The following is a 26091-nucleotide window of genomic DNA, read 5'->3' as shown; positions in this document are numbered from 1 at the left end:
GCAGGGTGTTTTTAATTTAAAGCATATTAAAAATAAATAAAAAAGTACTATTCTTTCATGCTTTGCTACTTCATAATCACTGTTATAAATGCTGATAAAGTTTGCCACAATTTAAATGGGAAGATGAAAAGAGGCTCCTGGCCATACATTGTGTGACCCTGCTATGATGCCACATTAATGGAAGGCAGAAGCCAGCCATGGATCCCTTAAACACCTTTACTAATCTGGGCATTTGCTGAACTCTGTCATACCTATTGCATCAGTTACAGTCAGCCAGTGTTTATGTAATTACATCTCTAACTTCTATGAGTAACTTGTATTTAATAACAGCAGTGGGGTATTTTGTGCATACTGGTTGCTGAACATTACAACTTGTCTTACAAAGGGTCATTCTGAGGGGGCTTCTAACTTTCCATGCCATAGTGTTGCCTGTATGTTTTATTTTTAATAATAATTTAAATAAAGAATATTATTCAATCATGAATTTATATTAGAACTAGTTCCCAGTTATATTTCTTTTCATATTACATTGCAGTCATAGTCTTCATTTGCTCTCACCCAAACTTCTCATGCAGTTACACTTTAATGTGAAAAGAAATGTTGTCAAGAGTAGTTATTATCAGACACCAGAATATTGTATTAGGATTCACATTTAATAGATTAAAGTGAAAGATTTTGAAATCTGGTCTTAATGATATTGAGGGATCTTGGAGACACATTGGGAAAGCTTTATATGAAATGTCATATGATATATATACATCATACATAGGTTCATAAAAGACAGTTCATTTAACTGCCTGCCTTTGTGTTTCTTCTGCTCTGTTGGGATGAATCATCCACGGGTTAAGTGATGCTTGTGCAGTTTCTTTGCTTGAAATCAAGCCACAGTGAGTGGCAGGAAAGCTTAGGAAATACAAACTGAGATTGCCAACCTGAAAATGATGAGTACAGTAAGACTATTTTGGAGGCATAGAGTACAACCTGGAAGGACACTCTGGTAATTGAAGACATCTTTGAGCCGTATCTGCTCATCTTTAGGCTCACTCTGATCCAGATAGGTTGCTTGAACTGTTGCTGCATACATCACCTTACTTGTAAAGCTGAATTCCAGGTGGGTATAGCATGGATATAGCATTAAAGGGTCCAGGTGGAGACTTGTTGAAAGGTGCCATGTTGTAGAGCCTGCAGGGTACAAAGCAGTCTATTAAAGGTGAAATGATTCAATATTAATTTCTGGCGTTTAGGGGCATATTTTGGAAACTTCTAAACAGATGGGAAAAAATATGAATAGAACTTTCCAGTTGATCCAATTGTTGGCATTTTTTCCTCTGTTTATTGTTTTGATGTGGGATCGTCACGTTTGTGCAAGGTGAGCATTGTATATGTGGTGCATCAGTTTTTCTGAACTTTTTGTTATTGGAGGCTTGTGTACCCTTTTTTTGGTTGGGGTGGGATGTACAGGTCATCTCAATTTCACACTCCTTTGGTAGTTGAGAAAGGGGATGATGAATATACAAATCAGCATTGCAGTAAATATTTTGTTTTATTCTGGTATACAAAGATCATATTTTCACTCTTTTATAAACATTTTAGTAAACATTGAGAACGTGAAGGAGGTGTCTCCTGGCAATACCTGCTGTACAAAATGCATGTGTATATGCCTCATCCATTGAGTTTATGGGTGTATTTCAGGCTCATATCCAAAGTCTTAGGAGCTGCCAAGTAGCCATGCATCACACTGCACTGGACTGAGGGAAGATAATAATTTAAACAGCAGTAAATGTAGTACATACACTAACATGGCAAGAGTGTTATTGTCAGCTGATGCATTACAGTCCACAATCTGCATATATAAACACTGCAAAAATTACACATCCCATCAAGTCTTGCTGACCTCTATAACCTATTACACAACATCTTGCACATACTTCTAACAAGCAGATGCTAAATATTGCAGTGACTAAATTCCATGCTTGAATATTGAAGAAATTAAGTAACAAATCAGACAGCTGCTCAGTATTTTTAGATGCTAACAGGTCACCCGGATTTTACAAACATTATGCATCAATTTATTTTTCTGAAAATTTACCCTAACAAATTAATCCAAAAATGTTGGAGAAGGTAATTTCTCATGTAAACATCAATCCCCTTACATTTCTCATGTAAGGTCAAAAGGCTACAAAGTTTAAATTTACACGGATTTTTTCTGGTTTGATTTCTCTGAAACACGCTCACATAAAGCCCACAGACCATGTCAGAAATAAAAAATATTTCAGAGCTAAATAGAGGGCCACAAACAACAAAAAGGAGAGGCTGAGATCTAATATCCTATCATACCAGGGGGACCACTAATAGCAAGGCACTGATTAGGTAGGCAGATAATCCAAGAACAACACACAGAATTATAAAAATTTCAGTATTCATGGAAAAATACCTTAGGGAAATTATTCAAAGAATGCAGATTTGGTGATTGTAAGCTTGGGAGCCAGGACAGATGACCAAACATTCAAAAGAGGGAATTATATAAAAGACTAATTTACTTCATAAAGATTCTTAAATCATAGTCTCATGCATTATGGCAGGCAAAATAAATTGAAATAATCCTTGACTGTATCTAGCCAGTAGGCAGAAAAGAAATTTCTTCATATTCGCTGCAACTAAACACATGCAACCCAGTATTTGAATTATAGCAAAGCTTGCAATGTATCACAAGAAATGTATGAAGATAACGAGGGAAATTCAAAAGAGGAGACTCAAGGAATGATGGTTTCCAGGGCAGATAGGACTCCCATAACCAGCAAGTGTAACTGTCCTGTCCATGGAATTTCTTATAAATATGATATGGATTGCATCTGTTCCAAAAAAGACATCAAACCTAATTCTAAAATGTCTGAGAAATGATGAGTTTGCTGTTGACATAATGCTTAATTACCTCCTAAAGTAGGAACTTGTATCTTATTTCGGGGCTGAATTTCTGTAACTTCCATTTCTCAACACTAGATCTCATTATACCACTGTCAGGAAGGCTGACATCTTGCTATCAGACATCTTTCCAGGGTGTAAGTACCAATCACAGTGATCAAGGCACTTTTCAGCCTTTCGTCTGACAAGCTGAATAAGTTGAGCTCCTGTAGGCCTTGCACTGGAGTGCTTGCTTTCCAACTACTGGCTGTGAAATCTCTCTTCAGAATTTCACCTGTTCATCTGAGTAGAAGAAACAATGCATTTTTTTCCAAACCAGATACTATTTTTTTTTCCTCCAGAACTCTACTTTGAATGCTTGAGAAAGATAAAAGAAATGGTGCATGCCAACAAGAAATGAAAAAGGAACAAGCGTCAATCTCTATATTATGATCTAATCTAACTATCTCTATTCTGTCAAAATTGGGAAATACTCTATTCCCTATGGCAGATCTGTGTCTGTGGCATAATCCTTTCCCTCCCATGAAACTAGGACTTCTGACAGATAGTCTGTGACTATTAAATAGCTCTGGCCAGGAAGGGCAGGCCATCAGCTGCTGTGCCAGGAGCTGGCACTTGTTCATGTTACTGCTGCTGTTACAAGCCTCGTAGCCTCTGGCAGAGAAAGAGGATGAACAGCTGGAAGCAGAAACCTTTTCAGCCACCTCAGCAAAAATTGGTAGAGCTATCTGCCACAAAGACACAGTTTAACTTTGCCACCTTGGGCTAGTTGAATATACTGCACCTTGCTGGTAGAATATCCCCAGAAGCTCAACGCTGATCAAGAAATGTCCATGGAATATTTCATGGGCACCTTCTGTGGGAGCAGAGCAATCTCAGTAGTAGGGACTTCTTAAAAAAGCTGCTGTGTCATGCAAAACAAGGGCTGATGCCCAAAATATGTCACTCGGAGCATTAACACAAGGGGTCAGGTGCAAGTTATTTAAAACAGACCTCATAACAGCTGGAAATTTGTGGTTCATGACTGGAGATAGGAATTCCTGCTGTTGTTCATTTCTGCTTAAAAAGTTTGAAAAGATTTTCCCTAGCTCCTGAGCAGACACTGTTGCCCTGTTGGTACTGCCACTTGAGTGGGTGTGACGAGAGTTCTGTGGGGACGTTTTCCAGACTGTGTAAGAAATCAGTAGTTTTACACTTCTTTGTGCTGGTACAGGATGAGGCTTCAGATCTGACAGTTTTTCTCCATCTAGACCTTCAGATTTTAATCAACTCCTTTCTATGACATTTCCGTTACTTCTTAACTGCAGTTGAGAGGAAAAAAAAAAAGAAATAAAAAGGAAAGAAGAAAAGGAAAGAAGCTTTTTATATATTGTATATATTTCCAGGAATGGTATTTATCATTTACAGATGGTTATTTTTGCAGTTCTGATTATGAATGTTTACTTTATTCACACATCAAGCAAACTATCCTCTTACACCATACGGACAGGAGGTATACTCTTTCAGACATTCAGATGTCTGAAAGCTGTCTGGAAATGTATTTTGTACTTTCTGATATAGGAACATTTCCATTGGAGGGGGTTTAATTTGTTTTGAAATTTCAACACTTATTCTGCTCAGAAGCTGAAGTCGGAATCCATTAAGATGCATTTTAGTGCAGATTCTATTCTCATCTTTCTTTTCTCAGTAAGTGTGCAATTCACTTAATACTTCATTGCAACCAACAGCAATATGTATACATGGTGCACAAAATGAGGCATTTTGTTTTAAAACAGATTGCAGATGAAAGGAAACCATTCATTTCTTCCTTGCTAGCTGTAATTACTAGAGCGCTAATTACTCCAAATCACTGACATCCAGGGTCAATAAGGATGACAACAGGAACATCAAAGACAAGATGCACACATGCAATTACAAGTCTGTAAAACCATGCTGTAATATTATTTTATAGCAACTGTTTTTTTCAGTAAATGCTAAAAATCGAGTTTGCTGAATGTTTACTATTATTTCCTTTGCAGTTTGACGGTGAGAACATGTATATGAGTATGACAGAACCAAGCCAGGACTACGTGCCAGCCAGCCAGGTGGGTTAATTAATCTTCTCTGCCTTGTTTCAAATTGTAATTAAAAAAATTCAAAGAGTTGCATTGCAAATGAGTGGCACTATCAGTAACTGCTGCAATCAGGAATAATCATAATTTATAAACAAAGCATTTAAGCCTTGTTTCCAGTTAATGAGATAGAGCTGATAAAACACCAGAGTTGGCGTTTGTTGAAAGATACTACCTTGTTTCCTCTCCAGAATGCAAGCAGCTGTTTTACCAGCATGATCTTTCCTAAACAGTTGTTTTACCTTCAGGAAATAAAGTCTTTACAGGTGCAAGTTATTTGTTTATCTGACTGCAGACAAGTTAATCATTATAAGCTATACATGTCACAAATATCTTTAATTATCACTCATAGAACGGTTGAAGATTTGCATTTTTAGCACTAATCCCGTGTCTGAGGATTGTTGCTATTATTACACAATTAGCAGAGGGGTTAAGGCAATGACTTAGCCTTCTGTAGCCTACAGGCCAAAAGGCTTAATGTTATGTGCATTCTTTAAAGGTATTTTTGAGTTCTTTTCTTTTTGGGGAGCCATACACACTAAATTTTGATACTGGATGTATATTAAAATATCTTCCACCTTTGCACTTGATTTCAAAGATCCTATAGATTTCTAAGAATTATGATTGTAATGACTCCTTAAAAAGCAAAAATAATTTTGAAAGCTTTGGGTTGTCTACCTGTTGCTACATCTGTATGTAGGGAGGAATTTTTCATTTACTTCACGTGTTTCAGTTTAACTTTGCACCAGTAAGTGGTGGGAATAGTGCTGTAGATCAGTTAGATTGTGTCAGAAATTGCCATGAATAACCAGACTTGTGGTCTGTGTCATGCAATATTTCAGGCCAGTGGTGTCTGGTTTGACAAAACCAGGAGGCTTATGTGTAAAACTCTCGTTAGGTGGGAAGTAAGTTTGGATGAATAGTAATTATGTTCAGATAAGCGGATAAGATGGATGTAACTTAGGAATCAACAGCTTTGGAAGTGTGCGTTCAAAACTGTCTTCATGAAATGGTGTTCTTCAGGTACACAGTTTCCTTGGGGAAAGAGAAGCAGGAGGTTGTGTGAGATGAGTGCATGGTTCAATCAAAAAGACCATCTTTAAAGTGTTCCACCGTGTTGCTTCCCAGCTTTCTGTTGAAGTCATTCTGAAATAGCTTTAGACATCAGTAGTACTTTGCATTTAGGAGTTGTGCATGATTGAACTTATTCAGCTAAGAACCCTCCAAGATCCAGAGGTAGTTTAGAATGGAACTGTTTGATTAAAAAATGAAAAATTATATTATTAATTTTTCTCTAACCATTAATCCAAAAACTGTACTGACAAGTTTTAGCATTACTATTAGATTAAAGCAGCCTAGTATCATCTCATTCTTGCCTTAAGGGTTTTGAAGTGCAAGGGCTAATTGAATTTGTTTGAAACAGTAGAAATACAAACTCTGTGAATGATTGCTGTTATCAGGCAGCTGCTACCTTTCAGAGAATCATTATGTCTGTCTTAAATAGTTTTGAATAAAGAATTGCAAATCCACATTATACATCAGAATTATTTTTCTTCTGTTGATATTTTTGTACTGTGTATGCATGTAGTTTAAATAATTTAAATGGCATATTGAAAAATTAAGAGTATAAGTTTTAATCTTTTATGTGGTTTCTACATGTGCTAACAAGGCCCAGATTCTCAGAGATATTTATGCATCTAACACTCGCTGGTTGAAGTGAAAGTAAGATTCTTAAAGTACCTTTAAAGAACCAGGCCTAAGTATTTTAAATGCAAATTACTTTGTCTTCAAGGAAAAAAAATCTATCAAATGTGACATTTCCAAATTCAAAGATGTCAGAAAACCCTGAATTCTTACTAAGGGCTGGAATCAAGAAAAGGCTTACGGACTTAAAATCTGACCATGGTAAAACTGAACTCTGGGGTGTCTGGCTCCTAGGTGGAGTTCAAAACCCAAAGCAACCTCTGTCTTTTGCTGGGGGACCCATGTGGCAAGAAGCGGCTCAATTTCCAGGCAGAGTGTTTTAAGTTGTTACCAAGTGTACACCAGTCAACCAGCCTTCTGTGCCTGATTGACAGCCTTGGGCTGTCACAACCTCTTTTCCCTTGCTGGGATTTTCTCCTGGTGCTTACACTGTTGCAGTGGTTTTAAGTGAATACACAGAATCATAGAATGGGCTGGGTTGGAATGGAAGATCATCCAGTTCCTTCCACCACGTCATGGGCAGGGAACCTTCCACTAGCCCTGGTTACTCAGAGCCCCACCCAGCCTGGCTTTGAAAACTTCCAGTTATGGGAAGTCCACAACCTTTCTGGGCAACCTGTGCCAATTCCTCACCACCCTTATAGCAAAGAGCTGCTTTCTAATGTCTAATCTAAACATCTAAACCTATCCTCCTGCAGCTTAAGGCCATTCCTCCTTGACCTATCACTGCAGCCTGTGGTAAAAAGTCCCTCTCCAATTTTCTTGTTGGCTCCCTTTAGGTACTGGAAAGCTGCTCTAAGATCTCCCTGGAGCCTTCTCTTTTCCAAGCTGAACAACCCCAGCATTTTTAGCCTGCCTTCTTGCCTTCGCAAAAGAGATGTTCCAGCTCTGTGTGGGCTGGAGCATATGTGAAAGCCTGTAATAATAACAGTATTTGAAAAAAAAAAAAAAGGGAGACAAAACAACTTCACTGAGAACAGGAATATGGGGTGTGATGGAAACCTGTCTCTCATGTTTCATCAAGAACCTGCGACTGTGAGCCTTCCCAAACCTGTTCCTGACATAGACAGCTGCTAGTCATTCCTAAAAGGAACTGAACAACTCTTCATTGGCAGTATCTGTGAGATCTTCACTGACTGTAATGGGGTGGTGTTCCTTTCTTGGTGAAATGACTACCATTTCAAAATCCAGTCTGGTGGTTAAAACTGGAAAAAAATACACTATTTTCTGCTCTGAAGACAAAGCACAAAGGACTGTGTAACTTTACAGAGTAAAGGATGCAATTGTATTTTCTGACCATAGTATTAGGACTGTTTGTTTGTTTTCCTGTCACTGCTACTGGATGTAAAACACATAATGCCATAAAAAGAGAGGAGGAAATGTTCTTTTTCAGATGACAGCATAGCTACTCTAACCGTAATTTTGTCCTATGTCTATTTTGCACCTGTGCTCATGAGTCTTGCCGTTGCATGACCTCAGTGCAAGGAATGCAGGCTTCTTCACACTCTTAATAACTTGGCTGTTCCCTCACAAGATCAAAGATAGGGGTTGAATCCTGTCAGAATGAGAAGTGAGTTAATCACTCTGCTTTACTTGATGCATTCACATCTGCTAACTAAAATATGAATCTCACATGTAAGGAGATGCATAGTCCTATCAGAAACTTTTATTGAAGCTCTGGTCATGCTGACTGAGTCAGACATTAGCATTATTTTTTAATTTCAGAGTCTGACATAACTTATTTGGGAAGTGGGCTGGCAGACTGAGTCATGGTATGTAACACCAAGGACCAAGGGGTTTCCACTTGGCTGTCTTCAGGATTAGGTGACCATAGAGGCAGGATTGCTGGGGTCCTGATACATGCTTCTGTTTACTCCAAAGTGTTCCCATCCAGGAAAACATCACCTTATATTATTATACAGGTTTTAATCAATTTATCCCCCTTAGGCTAACGTAAATAAAAGCTCAGCCATTGGACAGGAAAAAATACAGTTTTGTTCCTTTTGCTGTATAACATCAAACATCTGCATATTTTGGTAATCCAAGACAAGTTGCCTCACAGCATCCCTCAACAATAATTATCATTTCTGTTCAATTTTCAAATCAGTACATGCTTTGGGACTTACAGACCAAGTTGCTAAGTAGCAACATATGGCTCACTACTGTTCCTGTGATGTTGCTGCAAGCAAATAGCATAATTCTATACTTGAAATTATTTTTACAGAAAGCCAGTGCTGGAACTGAGCCAGAAGAGTAAGTATACAGTAAAAATTAATGATATTCTTTTAAAAATGTCCCAAAAGGCTGTTTGGCAATGTTGTCTCTGTGTACATTTTATATATATGTTACATTTTTGGTTACAATATATGTAGTACAGGACTCTACACTGAAGGCATCTCCTAAATTAGTTATGCCAGCCATATTGACAAACATACACAGTAAAACTGTGACATTTCACTACTAATTTCACTTGGATCTGAAAGTATTTATCATATTAAAATAAAACTATGCCAACTGATCTGCATTTGAGATTCCCACCAATTATTGTTTTCTACCCATACCTATAATTGAAATCTTGGACATGAATTACTCTTTATGTTATTCCTCCTCCTGTAATTTGTGGGCCCCACAGAGCACAGTATAAAATTATATTGCTTATTATACATTTCTTCCTAGTCACAATATGGAATGTAATTCAGAACTCTGTGGCACAAAGCTTTAACACATTTGTAGCCTTCCTGAGGCCTGATAAATGTTAAGGTTAAGGTGTGCAGCTGCCAAATTCCCTGCAAGTTCCAAAGGGAAGGGATGAGAACAGGTCTGGAGCTGATGATTTGGGGCAGTGTCCCTATTGTCCCACTGGGAAGAAAAGATCTAAGGCAGAGGAAGGAATACTGATTGCTCGGAGGTGCTATTTTCCTGCTTCCCAGAGCTATGCCAGGGAGATCTATCTAAAATATATCTGCATGCTCTTTGATAGAGGGGGCACCATGGATATCATGACTGTTTCGTCCTATACATCTACAGGGTGAAATAGGGTGAAATAGGATGGATTGACATCCAAAAGAGAGATTTTTCATATTGATGTTGCCTTATGCACATGGTCCTACATATGGCCCTCATGTATTTTTTACATTTTTATACCATAATTTTTTAGATTATGAATGACATAACTATTGCTCATGTGAAGTAGGGATAGATAAATGCTACCTAATAACTTTCCACTCTTGCTCTGTACTGGTCCTTCCCTGTAGCTAAGCTAGAATTCCAGGGTACTGCCAGAAGACACAGCTCTTCAATCTTGTTGCCTGCAGCAGTCTCCATCAGCAAAGCAGGGCAGGAGTTGGCTGCCTTGGAAAGGATTCAGAAAAAGCAGCATTATCAGATGGAGAATCGTTACATGGTCCTATGTATAGTCCCATGGGTACACACTACCCTGACCTGAAGTCTAGCACAATCCTGCCCAAAAGTTGGAAAGCTTTTGCTTTGGAAAAGCTCATTATTTGAGAGGCTACTCCACAGGGAAAAGGCAATGCCACCTGGGGAGTCTGTTGGCTGGCTGCAGTCCAGGGGTGTTTTGGATCACATTCCACCTCCCTCTTCCTGATCTACTATCTTTTAATTTCAAAAATAGTTTATCAACAGAAGGGAGTCCACTTCTTGGTCCTCCATTTCTCTGAAGAGGTATATAAATGCCACATTAAAAAAAAATTTTAAAAAATGACATAGGTTAAAATGGTCTCAGGGAAAGAAAAATACCAGGCAGGCCTTTCAGATCCTGAATGAGCAGATACAGGTAGATGTAATTTTAGTCTGCCTTTCACTTTTGAGTAAAACATAGTTTTTTAATATTATCCTAGCATCAGGCAGAGTGTAGAAAGAACAGAGTTCTTGATAAAAATACACCAGCAGTTGCAGTAACAAGGCTATGTATTTATAGATATACATCTTTAGAATCATAGAATGGTTTGAATTGGAAGGCATCTTTGAAGATCATCTAGTCCAATTCCCTGCCATGAGCAGTTGCATCTTTCACTAAAGCAGATTGCTCCAAGCCTCATCCAACATGACCTTGAAAACTTCCAGTGATGGGGCACACACATATTCTCTGCACAATCTCTTACAGTGTCTCATCACCCTCGCAGTAAAGAATTTTTTCCTGTGTCCAGTCTAAATCTGTCCTCTCTGTTTAAAATTGTTGCTGCTTGGCCTGATGTACAGGCCTTGGTATAAGGTCTTTCTCCGTCTTTCTTACAAGCCCCATTATATACTTAAAGGTGTTATGTGGTCTCCTTAGAATGTCCTCCAGTCTAAACAACCCCAACTCAGCCTTTCATCATAGGAGAGGTGCTTCAGCCTTTGGACCTCTGTGGTCTTCTCCAGACCCAAACTGACAAGTTCATGTTTTCTTGTGCTTCAGACCCCAAAGCTGGATGCAGAACTCCAGATGGAGTCTCCCAAAAGCAGAGCAGACAGGCAGAATCCCCTCATCCTGCTGACCATACTGCTTTTGATGCAACCCAGAACAAGGTTGGCTTTCTGGGCTACAAGCATATTGGCAGCTTATGTCCAACTTGTCATCCATCAGTGTCCCCAAGCCCTCCTCCACAGGGATGTGTTATATAAGTATGTGTGGATGGCTTTAGCTTTAATACAAAGTGTATGAGCATGTACTGTGTATATATTCAAGGATTTTTTTTTTGTAATCAAATGCCTCAACTTTTATAAAAACTAGAAGTCAGAATTAGGGCCTGGAATTTAATTTAAGGGCTTGACTTGCTGGAATTTAAGAGCTTTTACAAATTTAACTTTAAAGATGTAGCTCAGGTGAAATACCTTTACCTTTTTTTACTTAAATTCATTTTAGTCAGTTATGTTCAGTAGGTGTGGAACTTGTACTCTGACCAGAGGAAGAAATGTATATGACCTACTTATCCCTTAAAAATGAGTTACTTTAAAATGCCTAAACTTAATGCATCTTTCATTTAATGCCTATTCTATAGCACATGCTATAAAAACAGTAAAGAGGGCAAAATCTAGTCCCTACAGATCCTAAGCAAACATCCCCATAATTACAGTTGTATAAACAAAAGTGTCCCTCTCCAGCCTTCAAAAATCATTAGCATAGATCTGTAAAATTGAGATCATATCAGAAACCTCAGCAAGTATAACAAATTGTCCAGCATTCTGTTTGTCTTCTGGCTGTGAAATCTTACACTTATATTTTCTTTGCAGCCATGTGGGCAGAAAACTTTTTAATGAAACACGTTTGGAGGGTAATTGCCTACCTACAGAATTTTGGGCTTTAGAAGTAAATGTCAGATACTTCTAGAGTAATGCTAAAATTGTGAACTTGGCCCTGTTGAATACACAATGATTCTGCACATCAATTAAAAGTATTTTTCTTAAGAGTTGCAGATGAGTGGGAAGTAAAGTAAACACTGCATCTTGTCTTGGCTGTGGCATCAGGATGACAGCAGCTTCAGTGATAGGCCCACAATAAATCAATAAAGTAAAAACAACAAAAGCTATTATTTTACCATGAAAAAGGTAAACAGAAAATCAATCATCAAATGATGAATTCTCTGTCCAAAAGCCAGAGGTATTTTTTCACATATCACAAGAGAAAAGGCACTGCCTTTTGCTGTGCATGTCATGAGACAACTTTCTGTTTAATGAGCAGCCAGTATAAAATATCCTTCAAAATGTTTCCCTCTGCTCCTTCCTGTACAACTTTTTTAGCATGTGAAAACAGATTACAGACATCATATATTTTAGTTATGTAGTTTCCTTTCCAGGAAATGCTACAGGTCAGCAGCGTGGATGAATTATAGGATGTAACCATGGGAAATGTTAAAGGCAGTATTTTTCATCTGAGCTTCACAAAAAAAGAACCTTTTTCGGTCCATAAAATGTCTGGAAGAATTATGTGAATTTGAACTACAAATTAGACCAATTACTATTATACTGTCCCTTTTGGCAAAGGCTGCCACAGTAGAGTCAGTTTGGCCTGCTGACCCCTGACCGAATAAACCGATAAGATGCCAGTCTTTGATTAATCTAGTTAGTTTTACAAAATCTGGCATCTCAACAAGCCCAAACTAGTTACTTAAACCAGTCTTCAATGTAACATTCAAATGATCACTCTGTGGAGTCCCAGAGGTATTCATTACAGACAAAATTGCTCTTGTTGCCTCGCATACAAGCTGAGTTTTCAATGGGAAATGAAAGGCTGCCTGGAAAAATAGGCCACCTAATTAAGTTAAACTACTCTAGCATTTGGCTTGACATCTTCATTACTCAAAATTAAAAAGATGCTTCACTTGAGCACGCAAGTTACTATTGTTTATGTTGTTTTCCTCTTAAATTGGCTTCTTACATAGAAGTCTGTTTTTCAGAATTATATCTTGTAATAGCTTGCATATTTCTTGCAGTTTATAAAAATGTCTTAATAGGTACTACGCTGCTGATAGTTTGTATGACATCAGACATCAGATTGAACTTACTGCTGGGATCCCAGCAGTCCCAAGCTTGCATGACACTTTATTAAGAGAGGGCCAGATCCTGCCACTTTTACTTGCTTAAATAATCTGTACTCGTTCATATACTGGGCACTTCCTTCGCCTTTTTACTGTAAAGTGCTGGGTCCGAAATCTAGGTGTTAAAGCCAGGGGGACCACTGGTAGGAATTGGGAGCTTTGATCAACCTCAGCTTTCAGCTTTTCCTGTGATTGGCACAGGACTAAAAGTTGCATCATGAGTGCAAAGAATAGCCATGCCTCTGTTTTGATCCTCCTTTCCTCAAGTGGTGACATTTTATATTAAATCAGATTTTCTTCTGGCGATTTCATCAGTCATTCAGGAGAAGTGTAGCACAGGTAGGACCCACTCTCCTTTTGAATAGTTAGAAGCAATCCATTGTTTCTGAGCTTTTCTAAGGAAAGAAAAGAGAAAGAAGGAGAAAAAAATCCTGAACAAAAAATAAAAGGATCCTTTGTCCTTCACCATTGTGTGCCCTGAGTACAATATTGTTTCATCTTTTGGTGTCTTTCTTAGAAGGGATATGGAAATTTAGACAGAATATTTGCCCCTTAAACAGATATACTTAAATGTAAATCTATACTACTGCTATTTTAAGAGCATTTTAAAATGTAAACATGTGAAGAGAACACTGTCTTGATTGCTGGTTTAGTCTATGCTATGATGCTAATGAGGCTTCTGACAGGTTAAATGTGGTGTATCATCTATATTTTCAAGCAGCAGGATTTGTGAAGATGTGACTTCTATTTTTTTTTAGTTCAATTCTGCTTATTAAATATGTATATTGCTAGTTTTATTACCCAGTGCTTTGTACTGAGCATAATTTAGGTATGTTTTGCAGAGATGGTCTCTAAAAAGTTTTTTTTTGTTTCTGATAAGCTTTTTATTTCTACTTGAAAAAGAATATTTAGTGCATGTAGTAACTGATTTATGGAAGCATTTCTTGTAGTGCTGAGTTCAAGATTTTACCATACATGATGCTGTGCCTGCATTATAGTTCAGACCAAAGCCTGTTGAATAGGACCCTGAGATATCTTAAGAATTTTACCTTGCATTAAAATGCAATAGTAGTAGTAGTAGCAGCAGCAGCAGTAGTAGTAGAAGTATAGTAGTAATAGTAGTATTAATAAGAACAAAAATAATAACAATAATAATGATAGTAGGAGTAGGAGTAGGAGTAGGAGTAGGAGTAGGAGTAGTAGACATTGTGGGAGAGAAAATACCTTTTTTTCAGGAAAGAAGAGTGACAAGGGTATTGGACAATGACCAAACTTGGATCACCACTGGGGACGTGCTAAGGAAGGTGAAAGATTGTCACAGGTTAGAGGGACAAGGCTCCACTTTGGGGACTAAGGATGCTCCATTTGTGCCCAAGGCTCTTGTATATTCTTAAAGAGCTGCTTTTGGTCAGTAATTTTTGCAGTTGGTCAGTAATTCATAAAAGACTTGCACTTCTCTTTTAAGTTTATTCAAATGTTCTAAATAGGAAAAGTACACAGCTGTATTTTTGTCTGAAGGGAAGTTTAACTGCTTCAATAATGGTATTGGTATTTGCAGGCCCCAGATCCTTTAGCCTCTTATAATATTTGTGCTCCTACTTATTGTCATCTTTAAACTGTACTTCAATTTAAAGCCTTCATTGAAAACACATTTCCCAGCAAACTGCCAGGCTATATGCATGAAATTACTGTAATTAACAAAAAGACTCTCAAGAGTGAAATCCTAAAAAGAATCTGTTGTTTTACACAGTTCTGTACACTTTGAAAATTATGATTGTTTAAAATTAATAATATAATTGTCAGCACATTCTGGTTCTTGAAAACAGAATTCATCTGGTACAGGAAAATTAATGTTTTGCTTGGGGCTTTGGCCTTTAACTAATGCAAATTAGAGAAATTGATTAACACAATACAAAAAAGTTATACCTTCCCCTGTAATACATTTTTGATAACTGTGGCTTGATAAATTAGTATATTGTGTGTTTTTAAATGAATATGATTTATTGCTGTTGTCTACCATATGAAGAAACACAAAAAAATTGTTTTCAGGATCATTGACTTGAACATATCAATGGCACTGTTGGACAATTCTTGCTGAGTGTTAAGATGATTTATGTAACAGACTGAAGGTTTCCACAGTAATGCATTATAGTCTCAAGCTATCAAGCCTTGTTCATGCAGAGACAAAGGCAGCTAAAAAACCACTTGCTTATGAAGGTCTTCCATTTAGAAATTAGAGATAAGGTTGATCCTATTAAAACTCCTGGAAATATCCACTGTCAAATATATTATCCAAACTTTCAAATTTGTATAAGGTACGTGGCTTTTTTTCCCCCTTCTAATGAGCTCATTGTTTTTACATTACTCTCGATTCGTAAGTTTTTCAGTTATGTAACAACGTGTTCAATAATAGAAGAGGAGACAGCCTGAAGCATCTATCTTTTAAAAACTGGCATCTTTCCACAGTTCAGATGCAGAAGCCTTGGTGCAAATGAAAAATTAAGACACGCTCTACATAGTTGGCAGAACCATTCATATCATTTAAATTAAATATCTATAGGCAAATTCCCAATTTTTAGGGAACTGTTGCTAATAAGAGATTCTGTTGAGTAAATGCATGATGACTGATGCAACCACTGAGCACGTGATTCAGACTTACTTAGTGAATGTTGTCTTCTGGGCTGTCATATATGAACAATTCTGCTCTTTCCAGAGCGATTTGCACTGGATGTTTGAAAGCTTGCTGCCTCCTGTGGTCAGTCTGTTTGAGCCTCCTCCTTTGATTTGCCTTCTTTGATCACTTTTTAAAGTTCTATTAAAATTATTTTGAAACATAAGTAAGTTTTGCTGGCCAATATGCGGTTATCACTGTAAAGTACTTAAGGAAAGGGACTGTATTTCTATCTCCTGCCAGCATTTCCCTTATTTTTCTGGTGAGTAACCTCAGAAGTAAATACTAGATTTTTTTTTTTTATTTGTGTTATCAGCACAGCTGGATGCATAGCCGTAATTTGAGTTATGTCTCGCCAAAGTAAAGAACTGATTCCTGACATACACTTCCTCTCAGTGTCCCAGTTTTGCCCCTCCTTCCATAGCTTGTTGCTGGATTTGACCAGCCTAATTGGCTTAAAAAGTAAATTGAACAGGACCAATGGGGTCTTTTTCGGAAACAAAAGCTTGGGTTGGGGTTGGACAGTGAGTCAGGGTTCAGTGCTTGTATCACTTTATTCTGGCAAGCTTTTCTCATAAAATGATATGCCAAGGTAGCATATAGATCATGAAGCCTCTTGATCTCAGAGTGGACAACTCAATCTTCTGTTTTATGGAGTTTACATAATTTCAAGCAGAAATGACACAAATATTTAGGCAGAAACATAAAATATAGTCCTCTAAATTACAGGAAAATCTTCCATAACATTGTGTCTATAGATAGCTCAAATGTAAGGATAATCAGTTCTGAGGTTCCCACTGTGTAGATTCCATCTGAACTAGACTGAAATCTGTTTATAATAAACACAGGTGTAATGAAAATGCTCTTTAAAATAAAGAAAAATTTAAGCCTGTGTCTGTTCACTGCTGTGCAGTTGGTTTAATGATGTTAATTTGCAGAGGAGTTTCTCTCTAGACTGTAATAAAGGCCTAGGAAACTCCCCTCAACTGAAGAGCTGAGCCACTGGCAAAGTTCCTAGTGGAGAAGTGATAAAGAAAATAAAGCATTTTGGCTACTTTTGTTTGCTTGCTTGTTTTGGGGTTTTGGGTTTGGTTGTTTTTTGTTATTCAAAAGTGAAAAGGTGAGCTTGCTGAGGTTTCTGTGACCAGTAGAATAAAAAGGAGCTATTCCATGTCTTTCTGAATAGAGCAAGTCCTGCTGATAGGAAAATCAGCTGTGAAGGAAAAAACCTTGGAGTGGAGGGGAAAGACTCTAACCTTCCCCATCCCCAAGAAAAACCTAACAGAGCTGAAACTACGGGCCACCATTTATTATGAATACATGTTAGCTAAACTTGTGACTCGTAGTTGGATGCAGGGAGTACAGCCTTCCCTGATGCTCTGGATGCTATTTAACTGCTTTAGTTAGAAATTCTACATAAATAGCTTGTGTTGGAGGAAATGTGCTCTAAGGAAGCCCAGAGGCTGGGACAGGATGATGGCTGGTCTGGGCGTGGGAGTTCTTGCTGCAGGGTTCAGCTCGAGACTGCCTTTTTGGTAAATTTCCCTAAAATTTCTCTTGACAGAAAAAGGTGACAATACAACATTCCAGGAGAGCCCATTGCCAGCAGTGGATCAGTTGCATCAAGGGGACCCCAGATGGTTACTAAAATAGGCTTTCCAATGGCAAGGAGAGAGGTGGCAGGAAAGTAGGAGTGGGTGTTTGAAGCTTGTGGCTGCTATTCACAGGACAAGCACATGTCCCATTCCTCGTGCCTTTCTTGCAGGCATAGTTGCAACAGCCTTGTTCCTGGGATATGCTGGGTTTGCTGCAGATGTATCTAGGTATTTTGGGTTTGGTATGCCAGTGTGCTAAGTCATTACAAGCACCTGAACCAAACTCCTGGACGAGACAAATGAATACGAGCACATCACTGTTGAACTTCCCTGAGGAACTTATGTCTATATGCCTTACATGCACACAATACTGAGCATGGAAATATCAAATTGGCTGAAAATGTAAGGTGAATAGGGTGCTCTGCAGATGCTTTTGAATATCTGTTCATACCATGAGCATATAACTTGGATTCTGCCTAGCTTAACTGAAATAGTAGGATGGTTTATGTCTTAAGAAAAAAAAATAGAGAAACAAAGGAAATACTATAATTTGAATTATATATTATTTGGTGTGTCATTACACCTTTTGCTATTCTAATCCTATGTTTAAGTGTAGTTAACAATGTTATTGTAAGTGATGTGGGATCAAATACACTCTTAAATGGTTCACAAGCAACAACCATTGTGTGATTTTTTTTAGTAATTAATCAGAGAACAACCATTTATTTAAAATGCTTAACTCATATAATATATATAATACTATTATATAGCTGCACGTGACACAACTTGGATTGTGGAACTGCTAGTGTTATATACTTCCTTCTTAATAAGTGAAGCTAATATCGTACTGGCAGTTCAAGTGATTCCACCATTTTTGAAGTATTACTAGTTAAAGACACATTTGGAACACAAAGAATCAAAAGTAAAGACTGGTCCATCCATATGTGACATGCATAAAGAGGTGTAAAAATAAGCAGGTATGCTAAGTGCCTCCAATATCCTGTCAATATTTGATTTAGGAATATTTGCTTTTAGTAGCAAACGTAAGTCTCACAGGACAGTGTGGGAGAGAGAAAATAGATATTAATACTTTCTACCTGCAAAATCAGGGGAGAGAAAACTCTTTTGAGGCCATAAGTCTTTTGGGACATTAGAAAAGACACTATTGAACGTAAATGTCATCTTTTCACCGCTAATGAATCCCTCCTGGAAGCTGTAGGCTACATGGATCCAAGCTCACCAGGATTATGGTTTTCAAATCTAAGTGTACCTGCAGGGATAGCACTGGTCCAGGAGAGCATTCTGGATGTTATCCCTTCCTTCATTTCTCTTCTCTGCTGTTTAGTTATTGTGGTTTTAGATCTTAAACTCACTTTAGACGCCTTATCCTTCGTCATGGATTTTGTATAATAGTAATTAGCAACTAGCTAGTGTACGCATTGTCCCTAATACTTTTATTTGGTTTTGCAAAATTTATACATTGTTGTTGAGTAAATATGATGTTCTCTTTGCCATGTTTAAGCCTTCTCTCCATTTAGCGAGGGTTCATTTTACTGTATCTCCCCTTGGGGAAATGGCTGCATCATGGCTTGTACAAGCGAGGGCAAATGCAACTTACAGAGGTCATTAAAGTTGCACCAGCTTGCCATTAAGAAGAAAGCAGGGGCAAAGGGAGAGCAAACTCCTGTGCTGGAGGTGAGAAGCACAGCTGGAATGCATGGGTAGAATCAAAGTTGTCACACATAACAGTGATGATATCAGTGTCAAATCTGGTTCTGTTGTTTTCATTTTTGGGTATTTTAGTTTGGCCTTTCCAGACTAGATTTCCTGTTCTATTTTATACTAAGATATTTGGTAAAGAAAGTAAAACCTTTTGGGGAAAAAACAAAGCAGTCAAAACCATGGCAATGCGCATTAGAGGAGGTTTTTCTGTGTTCATCAGCTCAGTGAAAACATTTAACACTGTTTGGTTTTGGTCTGATTTCAGTTTATATATACATGCTTGTACAGAGGAGAGTAACCTCAGGCATCAGGAGGACATTATTACTACGATGACTAATGAAAAATCCCTTTGTTTATAATTGGCCATTGATTCTCCCCTTGTCCTTCTGCATGAATTCATACACTGTATTATCCTCCATTTGGAAACTCCATTTGGAAACATATTGAGGAAAACATTTTCTTCCAATAGCTGCTCTTTGAAATTGTGTCCTCATACTCATCCTTTCTGGTGATACTTTTCAGGAGCAGAATGTATTTAAATCCTTGCATTTCCAGAATTAAGAAAAGCAGCACTCAGAGCAGGACTGCTGTGCTGAAGAGGGGCAGGAAGGGTGGGAGTAGTCACTGTGCTATAAATCTCCTGACTGTGGGCATGAGATGTGCAAAGACTGATCACTTTGCAAAGGAGTTGGCTGTTCTCAGAAAAGCAGAGCAGGCTTTCAGGCTGAGCCATTGCAACTGATCTCTTTAACCCTTTATTATGCTCACCTTTTCCTTTTTAGAAATATGCTCATACCCAGCCTATCCCACAAATGAGCCTACCTGCTGTACAAAAACTGTAGATAAATAACAGCAATTATCCACCCTGGTGCATTACTCTGACTTTGCCTGTGGCTTTTCCTTGGATCAGATTGAGTTGGATCACTTTATGGCAGCAGACAACAAAAGACTAACAGTTGTTTGGTGGAGTTACTAATTCAGATAACTGACAAAATGTATGTATAATACATTTTATAGATTAAGAAAGAAAAAAAAAGTTGATTTTTTAAAAAACTTCAAGTGCATTTTTATAAATACAAAGTATACTCATACTGAGTACCTACTGTTTCTTTTTCTTTCTAGCCGAGTAAATTCATGGCACTCCCAGAAGCATAAAAGTGGTATCTTTCTTCACTATGTAATTCTTGGTCTGAGTAGCAGGAAATAAAATGAACCATTTTGTGCCAATATTAATTTTATAAATTGCATTGCCTTTTCCACAATTCCCATGAAAAAGGTATTCAGTTAGATGAACACTTTCGAAAAATTTTAATAGGACCCTTGAAATCTGTTTGAGTTCACCTTCTCTAAAAAAAATATTTCTAAGGGAAAAGTATCATAGATTCTTATGCCTTAGAGGCACTTTTTCCTCCATACATAATGGCGAGACTTCACTCGTGTAATATATGGGTTTTGAAAATATTCTTTATTAAATTGTAGATCGTGCTTAGAAATATGTGAGTTTGGCTTTTTTGTTTGTTTTGTATGACTTTTATTGTTATTTTTGACCAGTGCTGGTATGATTTTCATAGCAATTACTGTTTGTTGTTTTGTTTTCTTTTTTTCCCAGTCTTTTCCTGGCCCAAGTCTCGAAAGTGAAGATTTTAACATACCTCCTATAACTCCTCCATCATTGCCTGACCACTCCCTGGTGCACTTGAATGAGATAGAGTCTGGGTACCACTCTCTGTGTCATCCCATGAATCACAATGGCCTCCTTCCCTTCCACCCTCAAAACATGGATCTACCTGAAATTACAGTTTCCAACATGCTTGGCCAAGACGGGACATTGCTTTCCAATTCCCTCTCTGTGGTAAGTACTTATAGACTTTCCCTTCAGTTCTTTTTAAGTGCAAAATCATGGAAATACAGATCTGTTTGAAATCCTTCAAGGGGACCAACACCTGCCCCTTTCAAATTTTGGAGTGTCCTGGCCTGACTCTGGGTGTTATGTTGCATTCCCTGCGTCAACTTCTCCCCCCAGCAGAGGTGAGGGGAAATTTTCAGCCTAGTTCCTCAAAGCCAGAGTGTTACCTTCCGCCACCTTGGGTGGAAGGTGATCCTTGACAGGCATGTAAATAATGACAGAAGGAGGCTCAAGGCTCTGACTTTTGCTGGAGCAGGGTTTGGATCCAGATGGCAGTTGTTCTGTATTTGTCTGATGAGGCTCTTTCCATTCTCATTTGCATGTGCTGAGAGATGTACAAAAATTTAATATCTCCTTTCTTGTTTACCGCACGTTTGGAAAACAGCAAATGTTATTTCTGATTCTAGGCCAAATCTTACAGCCTTTTTACAGTTCCCAGTCCTTAGCCAGCCAGAATCCAATTGAAATGACTGGACAACTTGCTTATAAAGTCTGTCAGATAGTCATTATGGTCATAATCTTGTGAAGCCTGATACTATAAATCACTTATTTGAATGTTAAATTGCTTGCAACAACTGCAGAGCTACTTTACATGTTACATTTTCAAGTGGGCTCTACAATTAATTAGTATACTTCTTGCATAGAAACTCCAGACAAGATTATTTCACATTGATGTACAATTCTAACCCAAAGAGGTAAAAATTACATCAAAGAGGATGGAGCCTGACATTGTGTGTATCCCACAGCACTTAAAGCACAGGAGTTGCAGACCCCAACAGCAAAGATAAGAATCTATTGTTCCTAGAGATAAAGGGTCTGGGCTTCTCATCAAAAGTTCTGTGCTTTGTGACTGAGGCTGTTTAGGCTTTCAAGCTTGCTAGCTCCCCACCACATTATCTAAAAAACATAAATTAGTCCTGGGAACCTGAGAGCTGACAACACATAGGGTAGTGAGGGATCTAGGTTCAGCTCCCATCAGCCCCTCAGGCTAACAGACCCAGAGTCAGGGGCCAGAGTGGCTGGAAAAGACTTGGTTTACAACAAAAATCTGCTTTGTCACATAGCTTCATTGCAACATAATTAAAATGCAGCTACCTTGATTTTGAGAAGCTCTCTGCATTCCCTCCAAGGATGTCCAAAAAAGCAGAGGGCACAAGTATTGCCTTCTTATATGTTGCACAGTTGTTATTGATTTACTAGGATGTTGCACACTTTGTGTTTGAGGTCAGAATCTGACCCCAGGGTTATGTTCAATAATGGGAGGAGTGGAGGAGAGGCAGATTTATATAGAGAAATAGAAATATGCTCTATGGAAAGAGCCTATATTTTCTTTGCTTGTCTACAAAGCTGATGGCATGCATTAAAGAGCTTGAGTGAAATCTTGTGTGGGGTTCTGAGAATCAGAGCTATGAAAGGACTTGAAAAAGTAAGAGAAATGCTTGACACTCTAGTCAAGACAGGCAGTATTTCATTGAATTGACCTCTTTTGAGCCATGGTTATGGCTCAGAACTATGCATTCTTTTAAGCTGTGATGTTTCACATTAACCTTTTGCAACAAGCTCTGAACAAAGGGCCTTGAGAGCGTGTAGATCATTGCAGTGAATAATCGCATTGAGGGAAAATACAAAAAAGTTGAATAATATAGCTAGGCAATTTTGCTGTTTGAACTTAGTGAGGATCAGAAGACATGAAAATCAGATGTCAAGAAAATATGTGCTGAATTTTGACAATAATTTCTGAGGATTTGTTCAATAAATAAAGCATGATCCTTGAAGTGTCATGTGCTAAGTCTGCTGTTATCCCTAACTTGCATTCCCTTTTTGCACAAGAGCACCTCTTACCTAGCAATAGTTTGAACTCGAGCTGGCTTGTCTGTGCAGGGGGTGAAGCTACAGCTCATGTTAGTACAACTGGTAGGATGTTAACACCTCTATTTCATACAGTTCAAATGCTGTTTGGCAGTATAGCTCCTCTGATTTGAATTTGATAACTTGAGAGAAATTAACTTGAGGGAAGTAATTTAACTCTTCAGTGAATTCAGTGACTTCTTCAGTTAATAGAATGACCCCATTGTTCTTTTGGCTTTGCACTGATGAAGAAAAACAGGGGATTTTGTAGAGTTAACATTCTTTACTTAGTTTTGAATCTTTAAAATCCAGAACATTTAACTTTTTTTTTCAATATGACTCTTTTCTTGTAGTATTACTCATCTCCAAGTTTCCTTTTTACTATCTCATCAAACTCTGATCCATTTAACATGTTCTTGTCTAAATCACTCCTATATTGCCTCATATAGAACATAATTTATAAGTTTCTCCAGTCTATCTAAACCCTTGGTTCCATATAATTTCTAGTATATCAAGTACCGTTTAGTGTACTTGGAAAACATGTGTCTCACTTCATTTTTCAGGGCACTAATGGGTATTTTTAGAAAAAAATATTCTTAGAAGCAAATCTGTTGGCTGTTCTCTGTCCCTAATTAATTTTACATCTTCAGCAAATTTTACTTGCGTTGGGACAAATTCAGCTGTATTGCAATGTGCCTCTAATAGAAATTGGTTATTTTTTATTTCGCTTAAGCATCCTTCTTTTTAGTTAGTTTTTAACCCATGTTGGTATTTTAGCAATAATACCTTCTATTTTATCTGTGTTAGAACTAGTGAGTGTTTTTCAGTTTTTGTTCTTATAGACAAAACATTACTTAATACTAGCCAAATGTGAGAAAGGAATATCAGTGAGCTCAGAAACAGTTAGAAAATAGTTCATACACTAAGTATAGTGTTTTTCTTCAATCTCAACTACCAGGTGTTTTCACATGAGGATTTCTGTGATTTTGGACAGATTGAAAATTGAGGATGTACCCTCCTAAAACCCCTTCAAAGCTCCCCCCATCAGAAGTTCCTGTTTCATACTGTGCAATACTCCCTCCAAGCTGCAGATAAAATCCCTTTCAGTAAGGATGGCAGGATTTACCCCAATCTCTCTAAGAATTCTCCTCTGCAGAAGTGCTTAAATACACACAATAAGAGCCCACTCCCAGCTCAGTAAATTCATACTAGGGATTGGCTTCTTACAGATTCTTACACTGTGGGAATTCTTTCTAAAAAAATTTTGCAGTGCTGGGAGATGAAAATTTCTCATTGCCATTGACAGTGTCTTAAATTTGGAATTAACTTTCTTTGAAGTTTTTTGATTGATTGGACTTTCATACTGCATGCGGACTATTTAAAAAAAAAGAACTCAAACAACAAAACCACTAATTTTTTTCCTTCTCATTAATCTGCTGTCAGTTCACATATTTACTTCTACGTTCGTATATTTCTGTAGTTGTAGTTGACATACAGAATATATACATGCACATGCACGTTAATTTCTATCATGCTGTCACATACAGATTTCTTCAGGCATTCATTATATCTGGATATCAGGGCTTCAGAAATCTAAAAAATTTGTGCGGAATGTCAGTCACGGTGGTATTAACCCACAGTCCAACCCCATCATGGGAGCCCTTAAAAATCCTCCTTCAAAATGGATATGACTTCTATTCCTGCTCCTTAATTGGATTCTAATTTTATATAGATAGAAGTGTTTTTTTAATGAAAATGTACTTATGGTGCTGTTGACGTGTTTGCTTCTATATAATTGAATAGGGATCCCTTCCTGGTTTCCTACCAGTTAAAGACTCTGTGGGTTTGGTTAGATCCCAGCTGGGGCTTGACCTGCCAGCCTTTTTCTGTTGATGTGAGTTTTCCTGAAATATCCCAAAGGATATTTTCAAGGACCACAGGAATTACCCTTCTAACATTTGCAAAAAATGCATGTTGTGTGAGAATGTGGATGGGTTAGATGTGTTCTATAAAATGAGTTTTTCTGTGTATCAATAAAATTATAGACATTCTAGCTTCTTTAGTGTATTCTATAGATGGTTTTTCTGCAGGAAACCAGGATTAAAAATCACAGTGCTGTTTTTACATAGTTGGAAAAAAAAACCCAACCTATTTTTGGAATGCTTTCATTTGTAATCTTGTGCTGATCTTTTTGAAAATGCGGCTCATGATGGAATACCATAGAAAATTTACAAGAAAGAAATAGAAGATTTCAATTTCTTGAAATGCTTCAAATTTCTGGGTTTTAAGTTTAAAGTGGAAAAGATGTTAAAAGACAATAAAATCAGGGGTTTTATTTTCCAAATGCTCTATTTGTGCTGGCAACAAAGGCCAGCATAATGTATATACTGAGGTTTATTGTAATTTTTAGTATACAGTCAAGGCACACTTTGAATTCAAAGGCTACTGTACAACTGTTTTGACAACCACCACATCAGTAGGTAATATGCAGGACATATGAAACTGAAGCAAAAATGTTTCTTTAGGTCTATAGGGAGTGCAGTACATTAAGGAATTCAGATATATTAGGGCAGCATGAATTTCTAATATGTTGCTCTTATGGAAAAGACCACTGGCATATTGAATAATGCTGCTTTCAAAGCAGAGCAGAAAATGTGATTACAGACAATTTCAATGCTGTTTTTAAAATAAATATTTTTGAAATCTTGAGGTGTTTTATTTCATGTAATGCATAAAATATGTAACAGTGTGCTAGAGCTAAAGATCTTCTAGGTCACGGAAGAGTAGATGATGTCAGCTATAATTATTCAAATGTGGAATAATAGAAGCATTAGTTTAAAATAAAATGCATGTAACAAAGGCCCATGTCCTTATATAAAAATTGCAATACAAAGCTGCTTTTTTTTTTTTTGCACACTTAGACAGAAGAATGAAGGCAATGAATAATTATTTAACATTATGCCCCAATTCATCAAAGCCTGAGCAATTACATTATACTTTTTCATGAATTATATTTTTGGATATGCAACCCATGAGAGATTAATATCTTAAACAAAATGTGGCATTGTATAAC

The 26091-nt window shown here is 37.5% G+C and overlaps 1 protein-coding gene across 3 annotated transcripts in view; it reads left to right on the top strand.

Annotated features, from left to right (window-relative positions):
* TOX (thymocyte selection associated high mobility group box) overlaps positions 1–26091 on the top strand; it is a 218930-nt gene that overhangs the window by 109831 nt on the left and 83008 nt on the right. For all 3 annotated transcript variants that reach the window (XM_038129460.1, XM_038129461.1, XM_038129459.1), the window contains exons 2-3: positions 4941–5006; positions 20874–21116. In XM_038129460.1, coding sequence (XP_037985388.1) covers positions 4941–5006; positions 20874–21116 — 309 coding nt within the window. The remainder of the gene's footprint in view (positions 1–4940; positions 5007–20873; positions 21117–26091) is intronic.

The sequence above is a fragment of the Motacilla alba genome, chromosome 2 (assembly GCF_015832195.1).
Source record: "Motacilla alba alba isolate MOTALB_02 chromosome 2, Motacilla_alba_V1.0_pri, whole genome shotgun sequence".
NCBI lineage: Eukaryota > Metazoa > Chordata > Aves > Passeriformes > Motacillidae > Motacilla > Motacilla alba.
The sequence above is the reverse complement of the archived record's forward strand: the minus strand, read 5'-3'. Positions and strand labels throughout refer to the sequence as shown.